This window comes from Zonotrichia albicollis, chromosome 28, assembly GCF_047830755.1.
Source record: "Zonotrichia albicollis isolate bZonAlb1 chromosome 28, bZonAlb1.hap1, whole genome shotgun sequence".
Taxonomy (NCBI): Eukaryota; Metazoa; Chordata; class Aves; order Passeriformes; family Passerellidae; genus Zonotrichia; species Zonotrichia albicollis.
In genome coordinates, this window is record NC_133846.1 from 3,657,917 (window position 1) to 3,670,930 (window position 13,014).

Consider the following 13,014-nt stretch of genomic DNA (forward strand, 5'->3'; position numbering starts at 1 on the left):
CAGAAATCCCTGGAAGTGGCTGTGGCCATCCCAGGAGCAGGGCAGGGGCACGGGGAGCACTGGGAATGCACCTTTCCTCAGCTGGGGCTGGTAAACAAAAAGGAAACAAGGAGAGTGGAAAGACCCTGGGGCTCTTTCTGTGCCACAAAACTCCCGGAGGCACCGGTGATTTCCATTTGATTCCTTTGGGGAACTCACAACAAACTGTGCTTGGTGGGCCCTTGAAGCAAAAAGGGCAAAGCAGCTGCTGAGGGCTGGCAAAGCAAAAAGGGCTGACTCAAAGCCTGGGGGGCTGTGGGGGGCTGCTGGCCATGGGGGTCCCCAGGAGTCACCGTGGCACACGTGACAGAGTGTGACAGTGCACGAGTGGCAGTGGCTCACGAGTGATGCGCCCTGAGGCAGCGAGAAAGGGAAGCACAGAAATGTTATTTTTATCCAGGCCTTTGCTCTGGTTTCCCCACTGACCCTGAAGCGAGGCCAGCAGTGCCAGGGCTGGGCTGCTGGAGTGTAGATGTCCCAGCCCAGCCTGGTGGCTGCTCCATCCCTCCCAGAGCAGAGCAGCTTCAGGGCTGGTCTGGGAGCTCTGGAATACTCACGTCTGCTTGTAAACTTTGCGGCTGAGCTTGTGGTTTGCAATAAAAGGAGATATCGGCCTTACGCAGAGGCACTGATTGTGCCACTGACCAGCGTGGGCTCTGTGACGTTTCCTGTGTTGACTTTACCCCTGCTGCAGTCCCAGATAAGGTGCTGGGGCTGCTGGACAAAGTTCTCCTGTCCCTCTTCCACCTTAACCCTTAGCACGCCAAGGTGCTGCTGAGCACGAGCCCAGGGGCTGGGGGGAGCATCCAGCTCCCCCAGCATGACAGGGGCCACCCAGTGTCCCCAAAGAGCAGCTGGCAGGGAGGGCTGGCCTGGCCTGGAGTCACCCAGGACTGCTCTGGTGCTTTGTTTTTGGGATCTCAAGGCATTCTGTGCCCTCTTGACAGGTTTGGGGGGGAAGCTGCTCAAACAAATACAGGCATCCCAATAAAAAGTGACCCTGCTGTCCCCTATGGAGGCTGAGCAGTGCAGGGAACGCTTGGATGCCCTTTGCTTCCTTCCCTTTCTCTCACTCTTACAGCCCTGCAGGGCACAGACCATCCTCTCCTTGTCCCCATCAGCCTGTCCCCCGCTGTGCCAGCCCCAGCCTGGGTTTCATCACTTTCCTCACCGTCACAGGCCACAAACCCCACGCCTTTTCCTCAGAACTGCTGACGCGGGGGAGCAGCCAGGACAGAACTGCAGCTGCGGTCACTGGAGCTGCAGAGCGACGCCTTGGCCACCACCTCCTCCCCACCACTGCTCCCACGGCCTTCATCCAGGCAGAACCTCAGCCCAGGGGGGATTAGGAGAGCGGGAGCTTCGGGAAAATCCCTTTTCCTGTGAAATCAAACAAAAGGCTGATGCACCCTGGTGGGTACAGCCACCCTGGCCAAAAGCAGAAGTGGCCGTGGGCATCAGCTGCAGTTTGGGATTGACCACAAACCCCAGCCCCAGCAGCATGGAGAGGCTTTGATCATCTGATGGGGTGAGCAATCCCCCATCCCACCAGGGACACGCGAGAGGAACGAGGGCAGAAGTTGTTGTGGGGAGAGGTTGAACAAGAAATTCTCTGTGCAGGAGCAAAGGTGAAGCAGGATGGTGAAAAGGGGCTGAAAATGGGGATAAGGAGAGAGCTGCTCCAGGGAAATGTCAGCCTTTTACCCACCACTGGTGAGAACTGGCTCAGGTTCTTCTGCCTCAGCCCAGCTCCTCCCAGCACCTGCCCTCTGGGGGGAAAAACAGATTTTTCTGGCCAGACAGGTCCCAAAATTACACCTGGAAAAGAGGGGGAGGAAGGTTTGTCCTGCTGGGTGCAGTGATGCTCCCTGAGATCCCATCAGGGTCTGCAAGGGGGGAAAAATTCTACAAAAATGCTGTGAGTGAAAAAGCAAAGGTCAGTGGTCTTGGAGGGATCCCAAAACCTGGGCACGGGACCACCATCAACTGGGGGGCTGCTGGTTCAGGATGAGGGAGGGTTCACAGGTGGGGGACACCCCACTCCCTCTGCAAAGCCCAAATCCTACAGAATGCTTGACAAAGGCACAGAACCTGCCCTGGCACGCTGGGGAGCAGAGCTCTGCCTTTGCAGCCGTGGCCAAGCAGGTTCTCCCACTCCAGAGAGCCCTGGGCACCCGCCTGGTGCTGGGATTGCTCCAGCTGAGATCCCCAAAATCCCATTTACTGATTGAACACATCCTCCTGCAGACCTCACCAGCTCTGTCCCCTGTTTTGGGGGTGTTTTTGGGGTGTTCTGTGGGTGCTGGGTGGGCTGGGGGCTGCAGGGATGTGACATGAGGGGCTGGAAATGCTCGTGATCCCCACCCTGCCTGGAAAAGGAGACAAAGCCACACATCCCAGCCGCTCCTCACTCGTGCCCATCTCCCAAATCCACTTATCCTATCTCACGATATCAGAGCAAAGCCCGCCATGGCTCCAGGGATGCTGCCACAGCCCCGCCCGGCTTTTGTCCTCACCACTCAACAATTCCCCGGCGGGAATTGTTGAGATAAAGGGTCAGAAAACCTTTTTAAAGGGCTGTGGCAGAAGGAAACCGAGGGGATTCTGAGCCAGAGGAGAAGCCAAAAGTCCATCCCAAACTCCAGAACCGTGTTCTCCTTCCCCATCGGAGCCCGAGCCGGGGACACTCGGCAGATCCACTGACACCCCAGCGCCCGCCCGCGGCTCCTGCAGCATCTCGGCCCCTTTGTGCTGATGTCACGGAGCGGGGCCCCGGAGCCGCCTTCCCCGGGAGGGCCGGGATCGGCCGCCCCTTCCCGGATCCTCCTCTCTCGCCTCTCCCATCGCCTGCCCGGGCCGGCTGCAGCGGAGCCGGGAGCTGCCCCTGCCCGGCAGGTGAGCGCTCCGCAGGTGAGTCCCGGGGGCCGCGCAGAGCCGCGGAGCAGCAGCGAGGGGAAGGAACTCCATTTTGAGTTTAGAAACATCTGGAGTCCCCAAAAGCTGGCGGAAGCAGCGGGAAGTTTGTGTGTGGCTGTTCCTGTGCCCGGGATGATGCCCGCGGCTGGGCACGGAGGGCAGGGGGGCCTGGAGCCTGATTTCAGAGCCGATTTTCAGAGCTGATTTTCAGAGCTGGGAGTTCCTCGCTGGTGTTCCAAGGGGGAATGGCGCAGGGCCGGCCAGCGCATCAGGGAAAAATGCAGGGATGAGGCTGCCAGCGTTTCCATCCGTGCCGTGGGCATGGGGCTGCTGCGGCTGCTGTGGGATGCTGGTGCCACCTGAGGGGGTTTCAGGGCTCCTGGCCAGGCTCAGAGCATGTGGGGACACTGGGACATCATGGGGACACATCCATTTCGGGGTGCTTCTGGGCGGGGATGCTTTCTGGGCTGTGCTTGAGGCATCGAGGAATTCCTTCTGGCTGGGGTCTTCTTTAATAAATTTAATTTTCAGCAGGACCCCAGGCGTGCGTGCCAGGCCCGGGGGGAGGGACTGCGCTGGAGAGGGGGTGGGAGAAGCAGGGAAGCGGCCCCGGGCAGCTTTGAATGGTGATGAAGCGGCGAGTCCGGGCGTGCTGCGGCTCCTCGGGAGCGGGCGGGGACGGGGGCCGGGCTTGGCATGGGAGGGTTTTTCTGTGCTGGCATGGCACGGGCATGATGCTGGCACGGTGAGGGCACAGCCACCCCCATGTGGGACAGCACCCCAAAGCTCACCCAGGTGCCATCCCCACAGCCCCTGTGCCCCTCTCGCCCCCAGCGCCTGTCCATGGATGCCAGCAAGAAGGTGGATCTGAAAATCATCATCATCGGAGCTCTGGGGTAAGGAGCTGGCGAGGGAGGGAAGCCCTCTGAGTGTGCCGGGTGCCCCCTGAGCTGGGCAAAGCCTCACCACGTCCCTTTGCTCGTCCCCAGCGTGGGCAAGACCTCCCTGCTGCACCAGTACGTGCACAAGACGTTCTACGAGGATTACCGCACCACGCTGGGCGCCAGCATCCTCACCAAGGTCCTGCCCGTGGACAGCACCCCCCTGAAGCTGCAGGTGAGCGGGGTGAGCTGGCACTGCCCGCTGTGCCCACCCTGACCCCAGCTGTGTGTCCCAGCCTGGCCTGCTGGGCCCAAGTGCCACCGCGGCCATGAGGTGCAGAGCTCAATTATCAGGGCTGATTTTTAGAGCTGATTTTCAGAGCCCAAATTTCAGAGCTGATTTTCAGAGCCTGATCTTCAAGCTGATTTTCAGTGCTTGATTTTCAGAACCTGATTTTCAAGCTGATTTTCAGAGGTGATTTTCAAAGCCTGATTTTTACAGCCCAATTTTCAGAGGTGATTTTCAGAGCCCGATTTTTGGAGCCTGATTTTCAGCACTGATTTTCAGCGCTGATTTTCAGAGCCTGATTTTCAGAGCCCAAATTTCAGAGCCGATTTTCAGAGCCTGATTTTTAGAGCCTGATTTTCAAAGCCCCATTTTTGGAGCCTGATCTTTAGAGCCTGATTTTCAGAGCCCAACTTTCAGAGCCTGATTTTCAGAGCTGACTTTCAGAGCCTGATTTTCAGAGCCTGATTTTTAGAGCCCAATTTTCAGAGCCTGATTTTCAGAGCTGATTTTTAAAGCCCCATTTTTGGAGCCTGATCTTTAGAGCCTGATTTTCAGAGCCTGATTTTCAGAGATAATTTTCAGACCCTGATTTTCAGAGGCTGATTTTAATAGCCTGATTTTCAGAGCCAAATTTTTGGGGCCTGATTTTCAAGCTGATTTTCAGAGCCCGATTTTCAGTGTCCAATTTTCAGCATCCATGACCTGCACTGGAATCCCACAGGAACTCTGTGGGCTCAGCACCCCCTGAAGCTGCTCCTGTGGGCTGCAGCACCCACCCTGCCCCTGTCACATCCCCTCCTCTGCCCTAGATCTGGGACACGGGGGGACAGGAGCGGTTCCGGTCCATGGTGTCAACCTTCTACAAAGGCTCGGACGGCTGCATGCTGGCCTTTGACGTGACAGACAGGGAGTCCTTTGAGGCCCTGGACAACTGGAGAGATGATTTCCTGGAGAAGGTCATCCCCAGGGAGCAGGATTTCCCCATGGTGGTGCTGGGGAACAAGATAGACCTCAGTGACCGGCAGGTAAGGGTGGAGCAGGGAGAGCAGGATCAGCAGTGCTGGGGTCACCACCCCTGCAGGGATTTAAAACTTGGACAGTTGTACTCTTGGGGACATGGTTTAGTGCTGGACTTGATGATCTTAAGGGTGTTTTCCAACCTAAACAATTCCATGATTGGGATGCTGTAGGGTGTTAATGGTTCTGAGGGCTGATCCTTCACCTCAGAATCAGCCCTTCCCTGTCCTCACCCAAACCAGAGCTCCAGGCAAGGAGCTGCCACCTCCCCCAGCACTCTGGGAGGGGATGAACAACATCCTCCTGCTGCCCTTTGGGGCACAGACTGTCCCCAGCAGGGGCAGCAGGAGTGGCAACCTCGGGCACTGCCAGCACCCCCTCACCCAGCAGTGCCTGGGTCGGTGAGGAGGGTCCCCTGTCCCATATCTGAACTGTGGCTCCATCCTCCCTCCCCAGCAATACCTGGATGGGTGAGGAGGATGCCATCCCTGAGCTGTGGCTCAGCCAGCAGTGCCTGGATGGGTGAGGAGGGTCCCATCCCTGAGCTGTGGCTTCATCCTCCCATCCCAGAAGTGCCTGGATGGGTGAGAAGGGTTCTCAGTCCCCTCCCTGAGCTGTGGCTCAGCCAGCAGTGCCCTGATGGATGGGGAGGGTCCCATCCCCTGTCCCCTCCCTGAGCTGTGCTTAGCCAGCAGTGCCCTGATGGATGAAGAGGGTGCCCTGTCCCATATCTGAACTGTGGCTCCATCCTCCCATCCCAGAAGTGCCTGGAAGGGTGAGGAGGATGCCATCCCTGAGCTGTGACTCCATCCTCCCATCCCAGCAATGCCTGGATGGGTGAGAAGGGTCCCATTCCCTGTCCCATCCTTGAGCTGTGGCTCCATCCTCCCATCTCACCAGAGTTTGAGGAGAGTCCCCTGTCCCATCCCTGAGCTGTGGCTCACCCAGCAGTGCCTGGATGGTTGAGGAAGGTCCCTTGTCCCCTCCCTGAGCTGTGGCTCCATCCTCCCACCCCTCAGGTGCCCAAGGAAACGGCCTCAGCCTGGTGCAAGGAGAAGGACATCCCCTATTTCGAGGTCAGTGCCAAGAACAACATCAACGTGGCCGAGGCTTTCGAGACGCTGGCGAAGCAGGCGCTGAGCACGGTGAGCACCCCTCGGCTCCGAGCTGTGCTGGAAGGGAATTTGGGGTAAAACCGGGATTAATCTGACACATCCTCCCGTGTGGAACAGCCCCTGCTGCAAGGGAGAGCCCCGGGAATAGAAACGCAGCAGTGTTTGACCCTAAATCAATAGGAGCCAGGAATTGCCGTGTGCTTTCCTGCAGTGATGAGGGCTTACAGCGCTCCAGCACTGTCCTCTAGCGGCCGTGCCACGGCGACATCGGTGTCCCCAAGCCCCGCGCTAGGTGGCTTTTGCTGCATTTTGCCCGTAGCCACAAACTCAGGGCTGAACCGTGGGGCTGGCTCGGAGCTGCTCTCGCTCATCCTCTCCCTTCTCCGCTTCTCTTTCAGTATAAAGGGATTTTGGAGAGTTATTTGACCGACTCCATCAAGCTCACTCCCAACGACAAGCCCAAGCAGAGATGCTGCTGACCCCACGGTGGAGCCCTGCCCGGGGTCAGTGCCCGCTGCCCACCCCAGCTGCCCACGGGGGCTGGCAGTGCCAGGGCTGGGCACACCGGGGCCATGCCAGGGCTGGGCACACCAGGAGCTGCCAGCTCATCCCTGGATTTGCTGCTTGCCACGGCTCTGGAGCTGCTCTCCATCACCTCGGTGTCATGGTGGTGTGGTGGCCCTGTCCCCATCCCCTCGATGTCCCTGCGGTGACGGTGCCAGGGGTGCGGGCACGGCTCCCGATGCCGCCCCTTGGCACCACGGTGGCCCCGTGGGTGCCAGGGTGTTACAGGCTGCCCTGAGGGGACACCTGGGGCTGGTGGCCTCAGCACAGGACCTGCCACTGTGGAGGCCATTACTCTGTGCCTCAGTTTCCCCTCCTCTCACGCATATCCCCCATCAAACACCTTCCCCCTCTCACCTCACAAGGGAGGATTCTCAAAAAAGCACTTTGTCAAGGGTACTCCCTTTTTTTTTAAAAGGAAATTAAATATTTCATTTTTATTTATATTGATGTGTTATAAAATGCTCCTCAAGTCCCACAGCAGGAAGGTGGGGTGGGGGCTCCCGACTTCCCTCTGAGTCTGTTCAGCTTCTCAGAGCTGGGGGACACATTTTAGGTCTGGGATATTTTATTTTATTTTATTTTATTTTATTTTTCATTATTTTTATTGTATTTTGTTTTGTTATTTGTTATTTTTATTTTATATTTTAATTTATTTTATATTATATTTTTATTATATATTTTATATTATATTTTTATATTTCATCTTTTATTTTGTTTTCTGTTACTTTATTTTGTTCTATTTTAGTTTAGTTTATATTTTATTTATTTTTTATATTTTATTTTTTATATTTATTTTATTTTATATTTTTATTATATTTTATCTTTTCTTTTTCCTTATTTTTATTGTATTTTGTTTTGTTATTAGTTATTTTTATTTTATATTTTTATTTATTTTATATTATATTTTTATTATATATTTTTATCTTTTATCTTTTATTTTGTTTTCTGATCATTTATTTTGTTTTGCTTTATTTTAGTTTAGTTTACATTTTATTTATTTTATTTTATTTATTTTTTTATTTTATTTTATTTTTATTTTCCTGTATAAATTTTGGGTCAGGGGAGGAGGAGGAGGTGCGAGGTGGGTGTGCAGTTGCCTGGCAGGGCAGCTGTCGGCAGAGGGAGCCCGCTGGGAGCAGATCCCGGCTCCCGCTTCCCCCCTGCCCCATCCCGGGCACCTTCCCGCCCGTGTCCCCGCTCCTCTGGGGCTGCAGCGTCCCCATGGACGGGCTCAGATCCCCAGGGAGGCCACCAAGGACCTCCTGGCCTCTGTCACCCCCTTAGACCCCCCCAGTGACTGCAGGGGTGCCACAGAGCGTCCTGCAGGCTGCCCTGGCACCGCCCGGGCTGCCCAGGGGGACAGCAGCCATCGGTGCCAGGGCAGGGCAGATGGGATCGGGATGGGTGAAACCTGAGCGGGGGCTGGGCACGGGGGGCGTGGGGGCTGCAGAGATGCGGCTGGAGATGGGGCTGGGGCTGGAAATGGGGATGGAGATGGAGGTGGAGATGGAGATGGAGATGATGGAGATGGAGATGGAGATGGAGATAGATGGAGATAGATGGAGATGGAGATGGAGATGGAGATAGATGGAGATAGATGGAGATGGAGATGGAGATGGGGCCGGGGCTGGAAATGCGGATGGAGATGGAGATGGAGATGGGGCTGGAGAAGGAGATGGAGATGGAGATGGGGCTGGAAATGGGGATGGAGATGGGGCTGGAGAAGGAGATGGAGATGGAGATAGAGATGGGGATGGGGCTGGGGCTGGAAATGGGGATAGAGATGGAGATAGAGATGGAGATGGAGATGGGGCTGGGGCTGGGGCTGAAGATGGGGCTGGAGATGGAGATGGAGACGGGGCTGCGCTGAAGATGGGGCTGGAGATGGGACTGGGGCTGGGGATGGAGATGGAGCTGGGGCTGGAGCTGGGGCTGAAGATGGGGAAATTTTCAGAGCCTGATTTTCAGAGCCCAAATTTCAGAGGCGATTTTCGGAGCTGGAGCTGGGGCTGTGGCTGCGGCTGTGTGTGGGGCGCCCGTCCGGAGAGAACGGACAGTTCAGTTCCCACCCTCGGACAGTTCCCACCCTCCTTACGCAACGCTCCGCCTGTTTATTTGGGCACCGGGCCGGGGAGAGGATTTGTCCCTTCCTATTGCGAGGAGAGGGCCATTAACTATTTCCTCCCCGCGTCCTGGACGCCCTTTCCCCACCCCATGCCTGCCCAGAGCCCCCCTCACACCCAGCACCCCCAGCCCACCCTGGCACCCTCGGGGCTGTTGGGACAGGGATGTTGGGCACTGCCCGTGCCAGCAGCGAGGTTGTTTCTCATCACACCCTTCTCCCAGCAGCTCCCAGCGCTGGCAAACAAAAACCTGATCTGTTTTAGCAGTTTGGACACCCCAAGCTGAGCAGGTCACACAAACGCCCTCAGGGGAGATGGAGCTCCCTGAGTGGGGCTGGGCACCTCTGGCACTGCCCAGGGCTGCTGTGGGGGCTGGAATGTGTGAGGGGCAGGAGCTGGAGCCAGGTGGGAGCTGCAGGCTTGGCTCAGGGTCCGGGTGGATGCTCTGGGCAGGGCTGGGGTCAGACCCTGAGCTGCAGGCAAGCTCTGAGCTGCTGGGTGTGTGACGGTGCTCACAGGGGTCTTTGGGTGAGGGAAGACACAAGAATTTGACTCTGTATTTCAGAAGGCTATATTTTACTCTATGTTTCATTTTATGGTGTATATTACATTAAAACTACACTAAAATAATAGAAGAATTTCATCTCAGAAGGTTAGCTAAGAATAGAATAGCAAAGAAAGAATGATAACAAAAGGCAGCTGTCTCGGACAGCTGGGCCTTGATTGGCTAGTAATTATAAACATCTAAGATGGGCTAATCAAAAATCTACTCGATGCATTCCACAGCAGCAGACAATCATTGTTCGCATTTTGGCCCTGAGGCCTCTCAGCTTCTCAGGAAGAAAAGAGCTTAAAAGAAAAATTTTGCATGAAAAGATGTTTGCGGCAGCTGGGCTCCACCTGAGCAGGGCCCCAGCACTCTGTGCATCATTCCAGACACGGGAATCAGGGCTGTGAAGGGGAATCAGGGCTGTGAAGGGGAATCAGGGCTCTGAAGGGGAATCAGGGCTCTGGAGGATGCTGCAGCCTCAGGATCTCCTGTGGCATCACCACCGTGCAGAAATCCTGGCCAGCACACCTCACGGATTTGAAAAACGCCAATCACTTGTTTTTAAATTTTTAAATGTTTAATAGTAATAAAATGGTTATGAAAATAGTCATACAATTAGAGGAATAATAATTTGGACAATTTGGATTAGGACAATATGAGATAACAAATACAAAGAGTTATGGACAGTCCGGGTACCTTTTCTGGGCAGCACGAGCCCCAAAAAGGACACAGTTAACAGAGGATTAACCCTTAAAAGCAACAGCCTGTTGCATATTCATACACCCCATCCATGATGCATAAATTCCATTCAAACACAGGATTCTGTCTGGGCAGTGTCAGCTTCTTCCTCTCAATCCTGACAGCGCCTTCGAGATGGGAAGAAGTTCATTTCTTCTGAAAATGGAGCAATAAATTCTCTTTCTCTGAAAGATTCAGGTGTCCTGTGGCTGCTACCTCACTGTGAGTCCTTTCTTTAAAAAAAGTATCCTACATAGCACAGTTTCTATTTTAACATTTTGTTATAACCTAAAACTGTATCTAACACACTACTTAAGAGAATTAACACAGCATCACTTTCTAACACAACACATACAATATTCATTTGAATATTTGCAAAAAAGCCAATCGTAAAACACACGCATTTTTCACAACAGATGTGCAGCGCCCTGCTGGAGCCAGCTACAGCCCTGCAGCTTTTTCTCCTCCCTCCATCCCTGTGAGCGGGGTGTCCGGGCAGCCCTGGCACAGCCAGGAGAGCGGGCAGGGTGGCACGGTGCCAGGCAGGATGCTGGCAGGAGCAGCCAGAGGTGCTAAGCTGGTAACACTATCCCGAAACCCGATAAAGGACAGGGGGAGGTTCGCAACACGTGGGATTAACAAGGTCAGCTCGAGATTTTTTCTCAGGGTGAAAATCAAAGGGGAAAATATTTGCCTTGTGTGACTCAGTGAGTTCCTGAGCAGCCGCCTGAGTTCCTGAGCTCACCCCAGCCTGTGGCCACTGCTGAGGAGCCAGACTGAGCCCTCCTGCTCAGTTTAATAACCAGAGACTCCCCAGCTGCTCTGCTGTCCCTTCATTCACCCATTGAAATGACAAAAATCAGTAAAATCCCCCTCTGATGCTGGTCACCAAACAGGGACCATCCCAACCCTCTTGCAGAAGATCTGCCCTCAGTATTTGAGGAATTACCACCCCAAACTCACCCCAAATCCCCAACTCCCAGTTTGCCTCGTTGTTCTGAGGCTCAACTGCCCCTGAGAGCTTTTCCCCACCCCTCATCCCACCTGCCCCGAAAGCCCAGCCTGTGCTTTGTGCTGCATGGTGAATCCTGCCCTGCTGAGCCCCAGCTGCTTCCAGGGGTGGCAGCAGGGCTGGAGAGGGTGGATTTGAATCACAAATCCCCTTGTAGGGCTGAGGGAGAGCAGCTCCTCCACTGCTCCTTCCCCAGGCACATTCCAGGTGCAGGCAGCAGTGCCCAAAATCACAGAATTGATAATTTAGGTTGGAAAAGCCCTCTGAGATCATCAAACCCACCATGAAATGATGTCCCTGAACGTCCACCTACACCAGCCTGTGGCACCTGCAGCTGGGTTGGATTTAATGCAAGAATTTAAATAAAGGCACTGGAAAATGCCTGAAAAAGCTGCAAAAAGAATCAGAATCCACCAAGTTTTCCTGTTTGGAAGGAGAAATCTCATTAACCTGGAGCTGGGACTGAGGGTAATGCAGCGGCTTCAGACGCATCCCAGGCACAGGCAGCAGTGCCCAAAATCACAGAATTGATAATTTAGGTTGGAAAAGCCCTCTGAGATCATCAAACCCACCATGAAATGCTGTCCCTGAATGTCCACCTACCCCAGCCTGTGGCACCTGCAGCTGGGTGGGATTAAATTCTTTTATTGAAATGCGAAAATATAAATAAGGACACTGGAAAATTCCCTTAAAAGCTGCAAAAAGAATCAAAAACTGCCAAGTTTTCCTGTTTGGAAGCAGAAATCTCATTAACCTGGAGTTGGGACTGAGGTTACACAGTGGCTTCAGCCACTTCAAAGCCGACCTGATAAACACGAGGTTCAAAGTTCCAGGTGACCTTCCAAAGGCGTCAGACGTGACAAACAAAGCCAGGGCATCACGCAAAGCTTTATCTGTGCCCCGTGGTGCCAGCGGGCCGCAGGGCAGCAAACACCTGCGGAGGTGCCAGCACAGCCCGCAGCACCGCGGCCACTCCTGGTGGCTGTCACCCGGCTGGGACCGGCTGGGGTGGTGGCCTGGCCTGTGGCACACCGGGATTCCTTCCCAAGAACGCTCCTGGGGCTGGGAATCACCTGAATTATTGCTGTCCCTTTGCTCAGTATGCCCCCAGTGAGGCTGTGGCACTGATGGGGTTGGTGTGAGTGTGAGTGTCCCCCCAAGGGGTGGGTGGCTGTCACAGACATCTTTTATGAAAAATCCTTTCCTTAGGATTTTTCTTCCTGAGAAGCTGAGAGGCCTCAGGAACAAAATGCAAACAATGATTATCTGCTGCTGTGGAATGCAACAGGTGCATCTGTGATTGGTCTCATGTGGTTGTTTCTAATTAATGGCCAATCACAGTCAGCTGGCTCAGACTCTCTGTCCGAGCCACAAACCTTTGTTATCATTCTTTGCTATTCTATTCTTAGCTGGCCTTCGGATGAAATCCTTTCTTCTATTCTTTTAGTATAGTTTTAATGTAATATATATAATAAAATAATAAATCAAGCCTTCTGAAACACGGACTCAGATCCTCATCTCTTCCCCAGTCCGAAAACCCCTGTGAGCACGGTCACAGCTGTCCCCAAAAGGGACGCACCAGCAGCGCAGGGTTGAAGCACAGCCATCCCCTCACCCTGTGCCCACCACCACAGCAGATGCTGGTGCTTCTCCTCCAGCCCAGCCCATGGGAGGTGCTGACCCCCTGTCCCACCCCAGAGGACACCATGTGTGGGGTCAGGGTCAGGACCGGGATTGGGGTCAGGATCAGGATCAGGATCAGGATCG

General features: G+C 54.3%; 1 protein-coding gene across 4 annotated transcripts; it reads left to right on the top strand.

Moving 5' to 3' along the window:
- The first annotated feature begins 2,567 nt into the window (after nucleotides 1-2,567).
- RAB7B (RAB7B, member RAS oncogene family) lies at nucleotides 2,568-6,826 on the top strand. 4 transcript variants are annotated; one of them, XM_074528197.1, is made up of 6 exons: nucleotides 2,568-2,934; nucleotides 3,790-3,851; nucleotides 3,945-4,071; nucleotides 4,935-5,150; nucleotides 6,162-6,287; nucleotides 6,656-6,826. In XM_074528197.1, exons 1-6 carry the CDS (start codon nucleotides 2,794-2,796, stop codon nucleotides 6,734-6,736), a joined length of 753 nt encoding a protein of 250 aa, XP_074384298.1. In that variant the 5' UTR covers nucleotides 2,568-2,793; the 3' UTR covers nucleotides 6,737-6,826. The 4 variants fall into 4 exon arrangements, with proteins under 4 accessions (XP_074384298.1, XP_074384296.1, XP_074384295.1 ...); XM_074528195.1 differs by having other exon boundaries at nucleotides 2,569-2,934; nucleotides 3,766-3,851; XM_074528194.1 differs by having other exon boundaries at nucleotides 2,570-2,949; nucleotides 3,766-3,851.
- The last annotated feature ends 6,188 nt before the right edge of the window (nucleotides 6,827-13,014 follow it).

Coding starts and splice junctions, on each gene's coding strand:
- RAB7B (XM_074528194.1), top strand. CDS start 2,794: ATGTCACGGAGCGGGGCCCCGGAGCCGCCTTCCCCGGGAGGGCCGGGA. Junction 2,950..3,765: donor GGCAGGTGAGCGCTCCGCAG/GTGAGTCCCGGG, acceptor CCATCCCCACAG/CCCCTGTGCCCCTCTCGCCC. Junction 4,072..4,934: donor GCACCCCCCTGAAGCTGCAG/GTGAGCGGGGTG, acceptor CCTCTGCCCTAG/ATCTGGGACACGGGGGGACA.